This window comes from Pyxicephalus adspersus, chromosome 5, assembly GCF_032062135.1.
Source record: "Pyxicephalus adspersus chromosome 5, UCB_Pads_2.0, whole genome shotgun sequence".
NCBI classification, from domain to species: Eukaryota; Metazoa; Chordata; class Amphibia; order Anura; family Pyxicephalidae; genus Pyxicephalus; species Pyxicephalus adspersus.
The window spans coordinates 14285133-14305588 of NC_092862.1; the positions used below are offsets into that span (position 1 = coordinate 14285133).

The 20456-nt window shown below is 37.3% G+C and overlaps 1 protein-coding gene across 1 annotated transcript in view; it reads right to left on the reverse strand.

Moving 5' to 3' along the window:
- Window positions 1-1080: 1080 nt before the first annotated feature.
- Window positions 1081-20456, reverse strand: part of MAL2 (mal, T cell differentiation protein 2) — a 25074-nt gene continuing 5698 nt past the window's right edge. Inside the window, exons 2-4 of the mRNA XM_072410703.1 lie at window positions 9349-9519; window positions 3945-4094; window positions 1081-1632 (exon numbers count right to left, since the gene is read on the reverse strand). Coding sequence (XP_072266804.1) covers window positions 1558-1632; window positions 3945-4094; window positions 9349-9519 — 396 coding nt within the window. The 3' untranslated portion in view covers window positions 1081-1557. The remainder of the gene's footprint in view (window positions 1633-3944; window positions 4095-9348; window positions 9520-20456) is intronic.

Below are 20456 nucleotides of genomic sequence, written 5' to 3' on the forward strand. Positions count from 1 at the left end.
CATGAGAAGCTAGGTTCTTCTGTGATATATTCTAAGTCACAATACCAATATTCAGTATCTATCAGTATCTACTAGATTGTAAGCTCTTCGGGGCAGGGTCCTCTCCTCCTGTATCACTGTCTGTATTAGTCTGTCATTTGCAACCCCTATTTAATGTACAGCGCTGTGTAATATGTTGGTGCTATATAAATCCTGTTTAATAATAATAATAGTAATAATATTCAGTATGGCTAAGAGTGGTGTAAACGGCTGAGTATGGAAAATTACACTGGACTAGTTCATATCGGCTTCTTTGGAAATTCTGCAACAACAATATACTGGTGTGAGACAGATCTGTATTGATCACAGAGTAATTTTTTTTAGGGATGGCCAGCATTAGGTAGGCCTTGTAGCCAGGGCTAGTTAAAGTTAAGGCCCAAAGGCCTACTCTATATACAACTACAAACATTTTATTAGCTTTAAAAATTGCATACTCTAGGAAAAAATTGCACCAATTATATTTTTGTCTACTCTCCCCAACCACCCTCGTCCAGTCTCATATTTACCTATTCCCAAACTTAATGAATATCTCAATGGAGGACAGCTGAGTTTTAGACTGGGGTGGGGGCTTAGGGAAGTGGGCATGACAGTATGCCACATCCCAGCTATCAAGCAACCAAATACAAAAAAATGTATGTAGTATGCAGCTACAATTTGACCCACTCTGATTAGAAAGTCCATTGCCAAGAATAAGGGTATTTAGGACTACCCTAAAGGCAGCAACAAGCATTTCTGAAGACCCCTACTATTTTTTTTTCAAAATTGTTGCAGGACCTGTGTATGACAGGGTCAGTTCCTGATCTTCCTGAAAAAAGGAAAAAGGGGTGAAAAAAGAAGGTACATCATATTGCTTTGTCTTGGTCTCTTCTGCCTCTGCCTTTTGCTAAAGTTCCATTATTTTAATGGGTGGCTTCATGAGGTGCAGGAGGTAGGCCAGCTATACCCAATGAAACTCCACAAGGAAGAATAAGTTAGTAGATGGAATGGATTATTTAAATATATTGAAGACTATAATAGCAAAGAGTAATCAACTAGGCAAAAGGAGTTTCATTGTTATTTTTTATTTAAAAGATTTCCTCCAACATAAAATTTCCATAATACATACATTGAACAGCATTTCCAACTAAAAAAGTCCATATGAAATTTTCTTAAATTAAAACACAAAGCCATTACATATCCCTTTCTGTTTGCATTTTCTTTTATTCCCTTTATTGCTTTGGGAACAGCTTCATGAACGTTGGAAAGAAGGAAACAAAGAAATGTTGTCCATAGGAAAATGACAGCTGGAATCTGATTTTCTATGGGCATCACCTCTTATTTCCTGTCCTTGCAGTTTTCATACATAGACCGCAGTGCTAGCCTGGAACCAGTCCATTCAGCTTGGAATGTCTCGGCATGGTCATTCTGGGACCTGGGCCATTGTCTTTCAGTTCATCGGGTTATATTGCTCTCTTGCTTTTTGCATTCATTGACTTGTATCAGTTTTCAACAGGTCCATCTGGTTTGGTTTGTTCCAGGTTACTGTCCCCTCCACCTTCTGAATCCCAGCAGCGTGCTACAACCATAGCAAGCTGTTACTGCAAAGGCAAAAATCTGTGAACACGAAAAGAGAGAATGTACATAAATACTAATCCACATATACGGATTATAAACTATAATGGTTCTACTCTTTGGACAATACAACAGTTTAAACAGAAAGTAGTGGTTCTAATCAATCTAAATCAATTTATATTTTAAAATATTATATATTTAAATATAAAAACTACAATTATGAATGAAAGGCTATGTACACACGAGCAATAATTGTCGTTGGAAAGGATCTTTCACGATCCTTTCCAATGACTTACGACTGCACAATACATGAACAAGTTCTGTACATACAGCCCCATTCTGCTCTATGGGGTGGGAAGGGGGATAAAGATGGAGCAGAACCCCGCTGCGCTCTCTCCCTTCACTTTTATTATGATCGTCCGTCGTCTGTCGTCCGTGGATCCACCAGGACGGTCGTTCAGACGATGGTCGACGAGTGCTGTACACGCGTAAGATTCTCGTTTGATATCGGCCCTGAGCCAATTATTGGACGAGAACAATTCCTAGTAAAGGCGTTTCCTGCGTTTGCTGTCTTCAGGCATTTATCTGAAGGGTGCATATCAACATTTCCCCAAGGAGACAGGTGTCAACAAGTCATCTTCTGACCATTCAAGCGCTGATAAGATCTATCAACAGATTTTCAACAAATGCCTTAGCAACAACTGGGGAGGCCCTCGCTTTTTTGTGTTTACCTGGCTTCTAGGGTATTTTAGAATTAGTTAAAACAAGCATTTGTTATTCCATTTCTTCTCATTTCTGACTTTGTTGGTGAACTGGAGAGGAGAGTAGCAGGGTGTTTTAAACCGACAATTGAGTTGAATTTTTAGACGTGGGTCACAGCTTGACTTTTTGCTGCAGATAAATGGCATTTGAGAATGACACCACAGTCTCCATTCATCTCTGTAGATGAACGGAGCTGATATTCAAATATATGAGGGATTGGTGCAACCACAGGCACTGTAAGCATAGAAATGTTTGTGGATTTTTTGGCTGCCATTGTCTGTCCTTGCTTTAATGCTGAACATTGTCTAAAAATAAAAGCCATGTGTATTTTTTATTAGACTATTGGTGTGTTTTGTGTATTTCTAGCAGACCTAAAACTTTACCTCTGTATAAAAGCTTCCTGTAATAAAGAGCAGCCATTGCTGCTTGTACAGGATGGCTGGTTATGTTTTGTTCTTTTTTTGTAGTTATCTGCAGACAGCCTGTAGCACGTAGACTGCTGGGTCCTTTCCAAAGTTTTTCTCTCCACATTTATGTGCAGCCTGGTTATGGTGTCATTGCTACATTTATATAGTAATATCTGGTTTGCAAGGTGTTTGGTGCTCACAAAGTGTATTTAAATCCATTAGGTCTGCTAAGGAATATTCAGCTTGGATGGCACATAGATGGATGAAGGGTGACGAAACTGCTTCAAATGTCTGCAAAATAACATTTGTTAAGATGATATCCCCATGTTAAGATGATCATTTATCATTTATTAAGGCCACAATATAACTTACAGTAGTTACTGACATTCAACTAGATTTATCTCTTAAGGTTTTCATTATCTAGGTGATGGAGCTAGTAGTAGTTATCTCTAACTTGACTTGTTGTTGAGAACATTTGCAGCTTGCCCAAGCTACTTGATTTCTAATGAGTAATATGAAAACACTCCTAGTTGGAAAAATATCTGGGATTGTGCAACCAGAACAAGTTGGTTACACAATTTTCACAGCTCCAATTCTGTTCTTGGACTTCTGCCATTTTACAATTCATGGTGATTAAGCTGCCTGAGTGGATATAAATGCAAGGATATGTTCCTGACGTGCAGACCTAAAGAAGAAACTTGGATAAGCTGTAAATGTCTTTACCCTAAGAGAACAAATCTATTTGATGTTGACAACCACTACTAGCCATAACGGCTTCAAATGTATGTAGTTTATGTGGTAAGAGGGGAAAGCAGTGACTTCTACTTAGGAAGTCTGTTTACCAGTTAGTGAAGTTAACCCAAAAATTGGCCTTATAAATCAGCTGGAGAGCGATATAACTCATCAATCAGTTTGTCTCACCTAAATGCCTACCTTCGCACATTCTGGTGAAAGCATATGTAGTGAAGGGAACCTTGGTGTGCACAAAGACTTTTTAAATACCTCCATAAACGGCCTATGATGGGCAAGGAGGAAGTAGGAGCGTGCTGGGGTATTGGCTAATCAAAGTCACATTGCCAGTAAATAGAAAAAAAATAAGCATGTAAATACTTGATTTTCCTGTACTATTTTTTTTAGGTTGAAGACAGGGTCTCTTTAGCAGTAATTCTTTTTGTATTTACGTACCGTTGCTGCTACATTCAGTCCAATCCTTCGGTTATCGAGGCGCAGAATACTTGTTGAATTCTTCTCAAGATTGGCTAAAGACGTCACAGCTGCTTGTAGGACGAAGGCTCCAAAGTAAAACACAAAGGTGAAAAAGTGGTATGCAAGGTCCTGCCAAAAAAAAAAAAATATATATATTTATTATTATATATTTATCAAAATCAAAATGTATCACACTTGCCAAACAAGTGTTCGACTTGAAATTTTTTTTAAAATGAATTAGAGGGATTTCTCTTTTCCTACTGTCCCGGAGACAGGAAATAAAATAATAACACTCCAAAGTAAAGGAAATCCGAAATCACCAAACCAAATGTACGCATTGGAAGACTTTGCTATATTGCCGATCCTGTGACAATTGTAAAAATATGCCAGTAACAATTCTGCCAATGCTACCTTTCTCCGAAACGGCCAATGGTGTTTGCCTTCAATACTCATAAGAAAATATTCTAAATAAATCCTCATTGCTGGAAATGTCAATGAAGAAAGCTCAAACCCAAATTATTGCCAGCTATATACATTTCATTATTAGACTTATTTATTTAATGACATTATCTTTGTCATGAACAACATATAGATTCCAGTTCCTGGTATTATAAGTAGCTGCTTTGCATTCTACAGGTACTTTTGAATTGCAAAATCCCAAAATTAAAAATACACCCAAAAAAGTAAAACTTGTAATTAAAACACGGATGACTTCTTAGTTTTGTCTTAAAGATACAGTGATGAGGTGGGGCTGTGAATGTCATCTCTCACACCCACACCCAACCCAGGAACAGAAGCAACTTGCCATAACATGTATGCAGGCAACACCTTAATCTCAAACCACAAGCACAATATTAAAGTGTATGGGAAAATCTAAATCCATGGTTTTAATCAACAGCTAAGACAGAAATTGAATTTTTTTAGGTTGACTTTTTATATGAATCAGTGTTCAGAAGGGGCTTTATAACTAAACCAAGACAAAATAAACAGACTGCATGTAATCTGATATTAAAGCAGGATTCTGCTAACGTCTAGGTCAGCGTTTCTCAACCAGGGTCCTCCAGAGGTTGCTTAGGAGTTCCTTGAGCAATTTATCCCTTTTGGGTCAGTTTAAGTAACACGAGTGATCTTTTTGGCTATCTGTAACGGTGGCATCCCTCCCAATGGCCAGCAATGTAAGAGGCATTCTTCCCAATGACTACCACACTAATGTACTGTGAGCTGTGGGTATTGTATTTATAGCAGGGGTTCCATTGAACCTGAAAATAATTTCAAGGGGTTCCCCATGTTAAAAACATTGATAAAGGGTCCACTTCTTCCCATAGCCTACATTTCCAAATGAACTAACCTCAATTTATCTCCTATCATATTTCAATCAGGCCTATTAAATTGTATCTTGCACAACTAAATCAAAACTTACAAATTCAGGTTGTGCAAATCACTGGGAAATCTTACACTGATGGCACTTTTCCAAATGTTAGTAATCCCATATATTAAAGTGAATCCAACATGCCTCCTGGACTTGTGTAGCCAAAAATTAGTTTTCTGTTCACTTTGCTATTATTATCTGCCTTTTTATGACTTGATGGTGCATTAAACTGCCATTCAGACGTCCAATGAGATTGTGTCTGTGTATGGTAAGGGCTCCCTCATTGGACTGGAGAATGGCAATTGGCAGAGCATAGTATCCGTTTCTAGCTAGCTCAGGTTCATCATGAGGTATTACCTTCTACTAATAAATAACACACATTGCATATTTTAAACAAGTATGTTTCACGTTTTCCTATAACTTTATGTTGCAGTAAAACATTAACTTGTATATCCTCGGTAAAAGGTGACCGCTATCTCATAGCTCCTATCACATGAGTGTCACAAGACCTCGTAAATCATTGAAGTGACAGCTGGGTGACATAATCCGCTAATACAACCTGTCTTTGTCAACGACTTTAATAAACTAGAGACTGCTACTTAACGGGTATTTATTTTCAAGGGCCACAGGATAGAGACAGAGGATGCAACTTGGATACAGAATATGCTGAATCTATTGTCATTCTTCTTTTAGTTACAAGGAGACATTTTACTGTATAGGGGGGGGACATTTTTACACTTATTTAGACATGGACTCCATGCATTAACATGGATGGGTAGATATATTTAATGTACAGCGCTGTGTAATATGTTGGCGCTATATAAATCCTGTTTAGTAATAATAATAATAATAATATACAAGACACAAATTAATGTAGCTCTGTTCAAAAATCCTGTTTTCTAAATGCACGCAGGGAAACTAACTGCATTTTACCTGATATCCACTTCTTAATGTCCCTATACAGTAGAATTTAAACTAAGAAAAGGAAAAAACAGCTAAGCAAGATAATCAATTGTGCTATAGTGCAGTGGTCGTCAACCTTTTCGGACCTACGGACCACTAAATGCAAGGACTATGGACCGTACATGCATAGGGACCTGTGTGTCACTCAAAAGGGAAGAAACTTCCCCCAGAGTGACATCATGATGCCAGAACCAGCCCACTTTGCCATCGCAGATTTGGGCCTGTGATGGGAGAGTGGGCAGGTTATGTCCAGAGGCACAACCCGCCCACTGTTCTGAGCCTGAGATCCATACGGGGGACATGGTCTCTGGCCCATGCTCCCCCCAGTGGGGTCCTTTTCCTGACCACTGGGAAGCTGCCAGAGTTGCCAGAGCTGCGGACCACCAAATTCTTCTCACGGACCACTGGTTGGCGACTGCTGCTAAAGTGCATACTGATAGGAGGAGAAAGCAGGGAATAGCTCATTAGTTGGCTGCTTCCTTTTTCATGCTCCAGTCACTGGGGAAGGGACTACTAGGTTGAAGGAGTGACAAGACCTGTTTTGGGCACACATTACAGTATAGAAGTATATACAGAGAAATCATAGTATAAGGTGTTATATTTTGGAAGAAAAAAACAAATGATGTGAAGTTGTTATTTCTGTCCTCAACAATTTTAAAATAAGAATCTAAAAATCACATTTTACAATAAATCCCTAAATACTTTATTAGGCTAGGCTTTATCCTAGTTCGGAGTACATTTATTTTAGGAGTCTGACCTTTGTTTAGTCATTGCTGTACCTTAGGGTGGAAACAGCAAATTTTACCAACTTGAACGATATGAAATCATCAGCAAGGTATGTGAAGGAATATTTCATTACATATATCATGTTCCAGCCTGCACCATACACTCTGTAAACCCTACAGTTAACTTTTTTCTGCCCCCTGATGAAGCAGAGAATTTGCAAAACGTTTTGGATAATTTGCGTTGGAAGTCATTGAACTCTTAGTTAAATTGTATATAATTTACCTAACTGAGGGACATATATAATTACCTAAGTTATGTACCTTTAGATGTGACTATATATTTTATATTTAGGAGAGAAAGAGGGAAAGAGAGATGGCATTGTATATATTTTCTTTAATTTGCTGTTGGAGATTCTATACCCTGTTTAAATGCTGAATTTCATATTATGAACTAAATACATTTTTTGCCTTTAAATAATGCTTTTTACCTGGATGACCCCACCTTTCTGTAAGGATTTCTGGTCTTTTGATCTAATTATCCTTGGAATGAGGTAACTTTTTCAAGTCTATTACATGCAGAACTCTTTATTGCAATTGAGATATGAAACAACAAAAATCTTCTATAAGGAGGGTGGTAACAGAATACACCAGTCAACCTAACAAGGTAACTCAGTCACATGGAAGTGATACTAAAAGACCAAATCATTAACCTTTGGATATTATAGTTATTACTATAGATTGAGAACACTGATAAGCTTCTCACCAATGGCTTTAGCAGGCCAGCAATGGGTGCAGAATTATACCTTTCACACCCATTACTGGCACAGGTCATTACTGACATAGGCAGACTGGTGCTTGGTTGGTATCACGCTGAACAATTTTAGTAAAATGGACATTCCAGTGGTTAGTGAAGTCTGCAATTAAAAACTAGTGAAAATGAAAGAACTTATAGGTGTCTTGGTTGGCATGTAGATAGAAAACTCTTTTATCATATACACTGTGAACACCAAGAGGCTCACGGGTGGCATCCAAACAATGCAAACTTCCTAATTATTGTCACTGATTGGCAAAAGCTATGGGAATCTCATTGAACAGGGCCACTGCTTGAGATGAAAATGACACCAGCAACCCCCCCCCCAATGGAAAATAAACCAACTAACCATACGGTAAATAAAACAAAGAATAAAATTTCATCACATTACTGCATCTCAGGTAACACTTCCACTTGAATTGGCCAATTAGTCTTTAGAAAGGCAGAATGTTAGGAATTTGTAGGAGCTGAGATAAGTTGTCTTTTGAAATTCAGTTTACATCTTTGCCAACCAGAACACACGTGACTCAATAGAGCAAGCACCTACAACTCCATTAATAAAGCAGTAAATTTGACATTCATTAAAGATTCTCTGGATATTGCGTCTTCCATATTCATGTGTTCAAATAGTGATTTATTCTCCACCAGGGAATGTTGGTGAATATTGGATGCACCTCTAAATAATTAGCTGTGGGCGACTCTGTAAAACTTTTGAACTGACTGGTAAAGTTTATTTATTATGTATCTAAATGAATCTAATATGTTTATGAGTTGTATGCTTTAAACTGTAAATCTTTTATTTCCAGTTGATTGTTTTTAGCACAGGTGTATTTTTGATTAGTTTTTATTTTGTTGAATGTAGGCTCAATGCACAATCCAGGCAGAGCGGAGTGCTGGGAATGAATGAATAATGTTATTTCAGCCTGGCCAATCAGGGGCTCTGAAAATTCCAACACAGAAGTGGACTTTGTTAAGATGCCATGCCAATGATAAAGGAGTAATAAGTTTAGCTCTGCTTTAAAAAGGACCTGTACTGTGTGAGCCAATAGATCTCTGCTCATAATGAACTGATTACTGGTGGAGAATAATGAAAAAAACAGCAGCTGAAGTGGGCAAAACATAGATACAGTGAATACATAAGGAAGAAGCGGGTAGAGATGCATGCAGTGCAGGTCCTCAGGTACAGCTTTCTCTCCAGCAATGAGATCAGCTGAGTAGTCACATTTGCAAATCTTAAACCAAATCTCTGGAGACGGGTAACAGTCAGCAGCATTAGTGCTTCATATGATCTCATACTACAGATATACAGATTTAGACTGAAGGCACTGAAATTACATTATTATTTATCTGGAAAAATTCAAGATCATGCTTAGACACAATAAACATTTCCAGGTGTATCCTATAAGACATCAAATCTTTACTCCATGTGTTCAGGTCTTTTATAGTCATATCTATTTAACCATTATATTACTTAACATTGGAAAGACTAATATAGATATAAAGAGGCACTCTTACCACAAAGTTCCAGTTGGTTTGGATCATGTTGACTAGGCCACACAGGAACACACATAAGTAGAGGAGAGAGCAGACAAATGCTGTTACCGATACAAACATCACCCATCCTTGTACAACCGGCACTGGCACATTAGATGCTGCCACCAAAATCCACACAAGGCCTCCAAATATCTGCAGGGGAAAGTATTTCGTAATTTAGTACAATACAATATATAATACAATAAATGCATACTGTAAATCGTTCATTCCAATTCAAAGCTGGTTCATCACTCTTTTGATCATTCGAAATAAAATATATATATATATAAACAAAATGTAAGTAAAAAAGTCGGCCATAAAGAATTGGAAGGGTGGAATACATGTGTGCAGTCTTTTGGTGATTTCCAACCTGATCGATTTTGTCAATCGAGTGCAAACTTGGCAGCAGGTCCGTATTAATAGGCTTAAAAAGCACCTCCTGCTGGTGATCCTTCCTGAGTAGTCTTTCTCAACCTTTTATCTCTGAAAACCCTGTAAAATAATTTTCAGGTGTTGGGGAACCTCTACATTAATTGGAAAAATGCTATCTTTCCAGACAGCAAAATATGTCCTTGGTTTTATACAGCTAGTTTTGCCAAGTTGAGGTGGCCCCAGAACTATGCAGGAACCCCCGTCAACTTTTCAAGGAACCCTAAGGTTCCATTGAATCCTGGTTGAGAATGTCTGCTCTAGAGTTTACAACTTGATGTTGTATACCAACAGCTTTCCTATCTCACACAATTCTCTAAACAGCAGGAGATTGTAGCAGTTTGTTTAGCACAATATATATTGAATCTGCTCCCTCAACCTTTCTCCCCTATTTATGCTGCTGGTGTTACCCAGAAGTATTCAGGAGGAAATGTTGATGTTGGTGAATATGTTATGAAGAGGCTAAATGGATTGAGTGAAAAATCACCCCACCTTTTATCACCTTTAGTTGTGAGCGCAGTGTACACACAGGAACTTTATTAAAAAAACATAAAACATGAGTTTGTTGTGAGTCCTTTTGTGAAGGATGGAGTCATAAGGAAGTGACCAAACCACAAACAGCAAACAGGAAAAAAGAATTCTCAAATGCTTGACAAACATTGAGCTTAGTTGTGTGTAATTAATATATATACTGTATTTCAGTCACCCCTATGACACTTATTTTGCCTGCAGTTTTAACTGTGAACTAACTATATACTGAACATATATATAAAAATCTATTGTGCCATTTACTTTTACAGGATTTATTAAAATATTTGAAATAGTACCAATGAAGGAGAGAAGTACAAAAAAATGATGAAACTATACCAGCTAAATATAATACTTTCCCCGTGCATCTTTCTGTTCTGGTTATCAGTTTGGTCCTCTGGAAAATTTTGGTACCTTCTATGTCCCATTGTAAAGGAAAGAAGGTCATTAATCCTATGTTTGCTGCAACACAGAGCTTAAACAGGAATAAGACACAGAGGTCCTGATTTAGCTCTCTAGGATTATTAGTTCTATTATAGGAGAACCTGGGTGATCCAGCAAAACTTGAATTGATTTACTAAAAATTATTTGGTATTAGTTGGCAAATATTTTCAACATGGACCAGATCCATTACATAATTGCTATTTCATCCAGGTTATCCCATGATAGTCTATCTTCACCGGTCTTGGATAGCTTTAATAAATCAGGCTCAGAGTCTCCAACAGGCCAACTGAGTGTCAGAAGGGGTATGGAGATGTTAAACACCAAAGGATGAGGCAGAGATGCCATGAATGGGTAGGGTCCCTAAGTGAAAATCAAACTCTATTTTCAAAAGATTGAATATTTTGATTACCTGGTAAAATGAGTAATATAGGAATGGATGACTCAAACACAAAGTTTCTTGGGATTTTCTTAGTTTATGTACTTTCAACTACAAGGGGGGCATGGTGACAAATTCATGACTATAACAGTACAATGAAGCTTCTTCTCTAACCAGTCACTAGGCCAGTGGTGGGTCAATAAACAGGTTGTTTATCCTAAATGCAGCAACAAATGGATTTTTATAGTCCTGGCAATGCTGTCGAGCAGGAAACACCTGTATACTAGGCTGGCTAAACAGAATAACAAAATGTATATACAAAGCCCTCATACTGTGCTGGCTGACTTTTGTATGCTAGAACAGTCTATAGTAGTGTTTCTCAACCAGAGTTCCTCCAGGTTGCCAAGGTTTCCTTAAGCATAGAACAGTTCTGCGTCTCAGGTCAGTTTGACTCCAATTATCTTTTTGGCTATCTGTAAGGGTGACATTCTTCCCAATGGCCAGCAATGTAACAGGATTTCTTCTTACTGGCCTTCACACTAATATACTTTGAGCTGTGGATATAGTAATTATAGTAGTGGTTCCCTAAAGAGCTGAAAATTATTTTAAGGGGTACCCTATGTTAAACAGGTGGAGAAAGGCTGCTCCAAAGTCTACAAGGCAGATTCGAAAATTACCCCCAATCATTATTTTCACTTCCTCTAAACTGATATTATGTAACTCTGACACTTTCCTTTCCTTGCATTTGTATCATTGCATTTTCTAGGGCATCTTAATGAAAAAAAAAAGGAAAAAAGCCAGAGTATCTCAATTATGTCACTGAACTATGTCATTGTTTTCTGGAAACAAACACAATAAAAAGGCCAGTGCTAGTACTTGGGTATCAAAGTTCAAATTTCTCATGTAATTGCTATTAGTAAAAATATACGGATGGATTTTCAGCACTGTCTTCGTCATCTTCTAGTGTTTTGCTTACTGCCACCTGGATCCTCTGTTTATCTGGTTATTTTTATACTGGATTACCAATGCCAAGTAAAACTATCCATAATTTCCACAGTAAATCCAAGCAAAGCTTTTGATATCCAAATATTGCTTGTGATTACTGAGCCATTTCTAGGTTGCATTTTGGGATGATAGCCTCCAGAAATGGAGGGTGCTCATCATCACCTATGCATCTTGTTTATTGTAATTTGTAAACCACCAACTCCAGACCTATCACCACAATGGTTATTTTATGTAAAAGGTTAGATAACTCTTTTATGTAAAGTAAAACTGTTTTTTTCCTAATTAACTCTTTTAAAAATAAAAAAGAGGTCCTCTCTCTCTCTTCTGTCTTTACCACCACAGCTTTTAGGACTGAATGAGCACCTAGAGTTTCCTAGGCTATGTCACTTATCCCAGGAAGCATGGGGCCGCTCCTTCTGTGCATGCCTGATCTTGGGCATGTGTGGAAGGATATTTTCTCTATAATGGAAGTGTCAATCTCACACATGCACAGTTAGATCAGCACTCTTCATTTACAATTACAGGAGGATATGTCACCCGGTCTCACACCTGCGCAATGCAAACAAAAAGATGGTGGGACTAGGACGAATAAAGAATGCAGGACAATGCAGGACTGAATCAAGACATGTTGTGGAGGAATCGAGGACTCTATGGAAGTAAGGGTAAGTATCATTTTTTTTTATAGGTCACGATTTTAGCCCAAAATGTTCATTTCACCTCCTACAACTGACAAACAAAATATTTGTTTTTTACTAAATACCAAGGACTGATGTCAGCAAATAAGGTTATATCATAAAACATGCCCCGGTTGAAAATTCTATTTAATATAAATTTTGAATGATAAAAATAAATTTGAATGATAAATAAATAAATAAATGATATAAATAAAAATAACCCAACCCATTTGTCTATATAAGTTTTAAGCCACGCCTATTGTTCTCCCTACTAAACAAACATCATTGTGTATACAGACTTACAGCTGCCAAATTCTACAATAAAGATTTGAGAGGAATCCTCTTATAGACAGGTGTGTTATTTACTTTAGGAGAATATTACAAACTTTTACAGCTTTTTAGATTCTTTGTAGGGCCAATCGTGTACTAATGGAATAAAGAAGAAGACCAGAAGAAAAGTTCTAAAAAGAAACTAGAAAAGCTGGAGTGCAAAGTCATGGAGTGCTAAAACCCATTCCACCCTACTGAAAATGAGAATGTTGACAAAGTTGAATTCCTTTGAGGTTCAACTGGGGGGGGGGGGGGGGGGGGCATTGGTGTTCTGGCAATTGTTGCATCAATAGCCATGTTTTATAAGTTTACTGGATTTAAGGAAAGTATCAGGAAAACTAAGTTTCTTAACTTAAGAATTGTTTTAAATGACAACATTACATGCCAATCATGGTATACCTGATGAACAAAGTCTTGGGGTTTATTTAAAAGTAATTAATCTGATATTTACCAAACATTTTCTGGTGGAGAATCCATCCATGTGTTATCAGTGGCTGATTCTCCACTAAAGAATGTTTGGTGAATGTTTTTATATGTTTTATAAAAAGATCCCTTAAACCTGAAGCAAAGTTCTGCAGATTTGCCGGGTATGCCAGCTGGGCTGCAGGAACTGAATGAACTCCAATCAAGGTGGCTGAAGATCCAATTCCACCTCTGATGGAAGCTCAGTGAATGTATTTAAAAAGTTGTGGGTGGGTACGGGTATTTTGTTTTAGAGGGGTCATCACTGTAATAATGGGCCTGTCTGACTGCAGTTTTTAAGGGTAAGGGTTTAGTTCCACTTTAATAAATTAGATGGAAAAGCAGGCCTAGCAAGAAGAAACAACCATGTTGTATGTACATAATACTATTCTATCACACTCTGAGCAATCATATAAAACTACATTATAATGATCAAATTTTAACATTCTTACATTTCATAGAGTTCTCATCATCACCTGACTACCACATATGATCATAATAAAATTTCATGACATATTCAGATTGAATTACATAACCCAATTTCAATAAATGTTTTTAAATGACATGATCAGATTTCCTGTTATATACTTTTCAGGCACAGCAATACTCCTTCTAAACAAACTGAGCACAAGACTCGATCGCTATAAAAGTCATAATAAAGACATAAGGCTTCATCCATCTATAAGATCATTACTTTCCATTAAGACTGGTAATTTTCCCAATAACAGCCAATTAAAGCTGGGAAAATCAGGCAAATAAATGAAAAAAATGATTAATATGGCTAAAATTACATTTTTTGTGAATTAAGCCTACAACTCCATCTGCATGTGAGATGTGTAGGCACTAGTGTTGGTGTTTGAATTCAGATAGACCCGACAAAAATGGAATTCGACGGTAAAAATTAGGGGAAAAAGTAATGTAAAAAAGTGTAAAAAAAAAATGAAAATTAATTTTAAAGTAATTTATTGAATGTTTGTGTTTTTCTAACTAACTTTTTTTTTTTTTACAGGTTTCCCCACAATGACATTATGATTCCCCTGGTTGTGCAGCCGTGGGAATCCTCCTGTCACTGAGGGATCTCCGGGCACTATAGGTGATGAATAGGGACTTGTCCTCATTCATCACCTGTAGTGCCCCGTGTTCTTGGATAGAGAAAATCATTCCCCTGGAAGGGTATGAAATTCTGGAAGTTCCATTAAATAGGAAGGCTTTCTGATTTCAAGATAGGTCTCCCCCCAAAAAAACACCCACATCAGTCTTTCGATGGGCTGTATGTGGGGAAGGGACCCAGTCTCCCAACATTGGGTTCCCCAATGTTAATGGAAGGCAAATAGCTTGGTATGGTATATGGCCTTTTTATTAAGAATTCTTTGTACTGTTTTGCACCATTTTTAATGCTATGAGACATACATGATTGTAGTAAATGTTTTTAAAAAATAAATTAAAAAGACGTATTGATAATAAAAAGTAGCTCAATATGAAAATATTTAGGTATCAGTTATCTGTCCTGTTTGCTGTGCATTCTCATTTGCTTTGTTTGTCCATCCTGCTTTGTCTGCCCATTCTATACTGAATCGTTTATTTAATTTCAGGTAAACAGATGCTTTGGGACAAATGACAAGACCAACAAGTAACAAGCATCAATTGCCAAAAATAATACCGGCTTTATGAAAAGGACAAAAGCAGAGGAGACTCCAAAACCCAGCTGTCTGCTTCCTGAAAAGTTATGTTTTGGAACAAGAAGCACTAAAGTTTGAAAATAAACTGCATTTTTGCTGAAATGTAGCTGAATAAGAACACGTGGATATGTTAACCAGAAGCAAAACAATCTAAATCTATGATAATTGACCTACTTGCCATCTGGGGTCTTGATTAATATCACCAAAGCACCTTATAAAATATTTGTTGTATACATGGGTGTAGTCCATGTATACAAAAAAAAAGGGGGCACATGGCCCGCCACACTACACCCCTGCCTATGTGTCATTTCAATCCCCCAGAGTGACATCATGATACCAGAACCTGCCCACTTTCCCATCGCAGGTCTGTGTTGTGTTCATAGAGAAAACCGGCCCACCGCCTTGAGCCTGCAATTCCAAACGAGAGACATGGTCCATGGCTATGACCGGTGCACGCTCCCCCAGTGGGGTCCTTCTCCTGACCCCGCGGGGGGGGGGGGGGGCAGACCGGCCAGAGCTTGGGACTTCAGTTTGGATCAGAAGGATAGATGGGTAAGTAATGAATTAGTGTAACACTTAAAATTGAGGTTTAACATATTTTACATTCCACATGTAAATGATATTTTTAAAAAAATTCTGTCTTCATTGCATACTTTATGAAAGATCCAGTGATGTCATCTATGGATCTCTGTGACTTCTATACAGGCAGATCCTAGCTGGTGGGAGGGGTATGCAGGGTGCTGTATATAGTTTCCTAAAAACAGCAGTCTCAATACTTATATCAAGAGCCCTCAACCCCGATATGTGTTGGTGTCAGCAATTTTTTAGGAGTTATGCAAGTATCAACAATGCCATGATAAGTTCATGTCAGCCTGGATAAGGTCAGCCTGGAGGAATTGGCATTCCTAGGCAGAGTACATTTTCATTCAGATTGCCACATTCACATGTGATTCTGAGTCTTTGTAATTGAAAGAACTAAAATCTAATATAAGAAAGTAGTGGCCCTAGGAACAGTCAGGCTGGAGAGGAAGGGCCCGGGGGCCATACAGGAAGCAACTTTCCAGCAAATTTCTGTATTTCCAAACAATGAAATGGGTAAATCAAAGCTTTAAGTCTAATGCAAGAGGATAAGATGAGATGTAAATTGCCTCTGTTTAAAACCTGGCGGAAAAATCTACGTTTTTCCTTAAATTAGATGTAATTTTGCTTTCTGTTTAAGTTATTTCCTAATAAAATCCATTGAACAGCATGGTTAGCTGCTTGGCTACCTCTCACACCTTTGCAGCACTAGGTCTCAGCTCCAAATCCTGTCCAGGACACTACCTGCAAGGAGTTTGTATGTTCTCCCCATGTTTATGTGGGTTTTCTCCAGGAACTCCTCGGATTCCTCCCACACCCCAAAAACATGCAGCTAGTTCAATTGGCTTCCCTACAAAATTGCCCCCAGGCTGTGTTAATGACATATGGTTATGGTAAGGACTTTAGATTGTGAACCCCTTTGAGAGACAGTAAGTGAAATTATTTTAGCTTTTGTAAAGCACTGTGTATTGTGTCGGTGCTATATGAATACAAATTAATAATAATTAAAGTTTTTAGTTTATACCATAATGTATGTAGTTCAATTCATGAGGATTTGTGGATGGGTTGATTGATATTTCAGGCAACCAACGTCTATTGTACTAACAATTTTTTTTTAACAATCAGATGTTCATTAAATTATTGATCATTTCCACTTGTATGACCAGCTTCAGGTTGTCAAATTTATTGGTCTAAACCTCAGAATTAGCCTTTTATTGTAAAAGTACAATTTTGTGTTTTAATTATATTTTACTATATTGTGACACATCATGCAGATTTGTAAAGTTGCTGTAAGAATCTCGGTGACTGTACAAGGTCTAGTTGGCCTTCATATGAGTAGTCAGACAAACCACAAATAAATCACCTATTACGTTATATTGATTTCCCGATGTAGGATATGACCTACATTGTAATTAGAGTTACACTTTCTAGAAAGCAATGTAAGCCTCCATTATTTTCTCCAGGGGTATGTGTTTAGTGAGGCATTTAGTGATAAGCCTGTGTGTAGTTTATTATTAATAGGTTACATGGTCTCCAACAAGAACCTTTAGTTTACTCTAATGAATGAAATAGAGCGATCCATTAAGTTGGAGCTACATCTACATGACCAGAAAAATGCCTATTACTGTAAACCCAAGCTGTTAGAAATTCTGTATTTTGGATGGACTGTTCAAAACTCAATATTTACAAAGTGTAAGTTTTTTTCCCCATTGTTTGCCTATCTCTGGACGTTTGCGGGTAAATGCAGCAATAGAACTGGAAAAACAGGGTTACAGTCTTTATAGAGAGGGATCACAAGGTTCTTTAGGTCAAGTGATATGCTAGCAATTTATCTTCCTTTTATTTGGTAGTACACTTCAGCAGGGGAAATATACCCTATTTTTTTTATGAACAACTATCGACATTTATTTTTAAACAAAAAAATCAACATTTATTCAAAAATAGTCATGTCATCACATTCTGGAACCTCATCAAAACTCTCCAAACCCTGAATTCCATGTTGAATTTCTTGTGACTCCATTTCCTTTAGAACCATTGGCCCCAATTTCTCATGTCTAGCAATAGCGCTTTCCTTAAATGAGTACCTCTTGTCTATCTATCTATATATATTTATTAGCCTATTTTTGAGGTAGGGCTTATATTTTGAGCATCCTCAAAAATACGGAAAAATCATGTTAGGGCTTATTTTCGGGTTAGCAATGTTTTCAATCCTGGACCAAATCTATTCCTGGTTTGCTGAATGATCCAGGTTCATCCAGCAAACTAGGAATGGATTTGGTCCAGGTTCTCCCATGATGGTCTATCTTCTTCAGTCTCGGGGAGCTTTTTTAAATCATGTCCAAATTTTCCACACTTTGAAGCTGGTCAACCATAGTCCAAATTGCACTGTTGAGAAACTCTAATGTTGGCTTAACTTATGTGTGTTTGTTTTCTTGACTTTTTTGATGCATTTAAACATTTTCTTTATGCATTTTCTTGAGTTATGTGCTTAGGATCTCTACACCTCTCTAGATCCTAAGCACATAACTCAAGAAAATGCATAACGAAAATGTGTAAATGCAGATGAGCGTGATATTCCCTAAATGTAGGCAGGCCTAGTGTTTCCACTCTGAGTAGCCATGCATTTAAAGCACACAAAAACATTTATATCATGCAATATCATGCACTACCATTGACTTCCATGGCCACTTGATGCACATGGATGCTTTAAAAATGTACATGAAATAGTAATCATAAAACTGGACCCAGTGAGAACAATGGCATATCATCAATGAAAAAGGTCAGCTTGGGACGGCTACATGAAAGATTACTGTATCTTGACCAAACTGCTAACAACATGGGTCCTATCACTTGCCAATCCAAGTTAAAAATAGATGGGTGGGATTTTCTCTCCAAATATTAGACAAATGGTAATGTAAATGAGTATAATAAAACAGGGGGTATAATGTTAAGATTTCAAACCAAGTTGTGGAAAATTAGTTCCTAAGTACAGCTAACTTTTACCACTTATCAAAGGGTCAGTAGATTATATAGGAACAGGAGAAGTAGCTACATTTAAACACCATATCTAAGTTAGAAATTCTAGAATAAAATGTTTCCATATACTCTAATCTAAAACAGATGAACCATTCACAACATCTTCAGTACCTTTTGCTATCTGTTCGTTATTATCATTGTTTCATATTGTGATAAAATTAGTGTCCAGAAGAACCTTGGAGGCCTGTACGTGTTATCTATAAGTTAAAGGGTAAGCACCAAAACGGTCAACTTCTTATATATGTTGAATCTAATGTTGGTATATTATTTTCTGTTGAAATATCAGACTCACTATGTGTGTATGCACCTGTGCAACTGAAATACAAACTAGTGGAATAAAAATGAATAAAGTGAACAATCTGGTTTATTTTTGGCTAAGAAGATTAGGCAAGTATTATCACAGCACAGAGTTACTATAAAAATATTTGCCAGAAGAATAAACAAACCCGTATCACGTACAGTAGAATAATCTTACCAATGTTTATGTATGGGCTGCCTCTACCAACACTTTGCACATGGTTGTGGTGGATTACAGCAATGTCCTGAAATCGGTAAATTGCTTCTGGCTATGCGGCTGCTTTTCCTTCTCTGGAGGAAGAACCACACACAACCTCAAGGGCAATATGTACAAACATATTATCTTGCGGTGTGGTTTGCTACTTCTTGGTGAGATTACTATGCATCTGGGAGTGTGATACGACTCTGTAGGATTCTTATCTAATCTATAACTATCATTTTCAATGTGATTGTGTCAGGGAGAGGGGAGAAAGGTAGTAGTAGTTAAGGGGCTGTTTGAAGATACAATGTTACCTGATTGTCCTCATATGTTGATTAAGGGAGAACTTTTACAATAAAGGCCAACTGTGCATACAATTCTTTATTTGTAAAATATGTGTAAACTACAGCATGGGATGACAATAGTTTTCCTTTTTTTCTTATCTCCTTTTGACAATATTTGCTCAGGACTATATCAGCTTCATGTGTAGTCCAACATAAATATCAAATACTGGGCTAAAGGCAATGTTTATTGTACAGTATTTATCCAGCTTCTGGTAACTCTATGTGTGTTGTGGCAATGTTGTGGCTACTCTTGATATTTATGTCATTCCAAAAATCTTTTATAATTTACTTCATTTTGATTTCTTAAATAAATCATAGAAAATGTTTATTTATAAACATTAGATAAATAAGATGCAGTTTATTATGAAAATGTATTTATATAGGGCCAAAAGATTACACAGTGCTCTACAAAGTATAGTCATGTCACCAACTGTCACAATCTGATGTCCCTGCCATACTCATATGTGTTTACCATAATCTAAAGCCAGTTTGGGGGAAGCCAATTAACCTCCCTGCATGTTTTTGGAATGTGGGAGGAAAGACACCTAAAAAAAAGGAGAACATACAAATTCCGTGAAGTTTCCTGGCTGAGATTCAAACTTAAACCCTAAAGCTGCATACACACCTGCAATTTTTCTCGTTGGAAAGGATCTTTCACGATCCTTTCCAACGAGAAAAGACTGCACGATGCATGAACGATGCTGTACA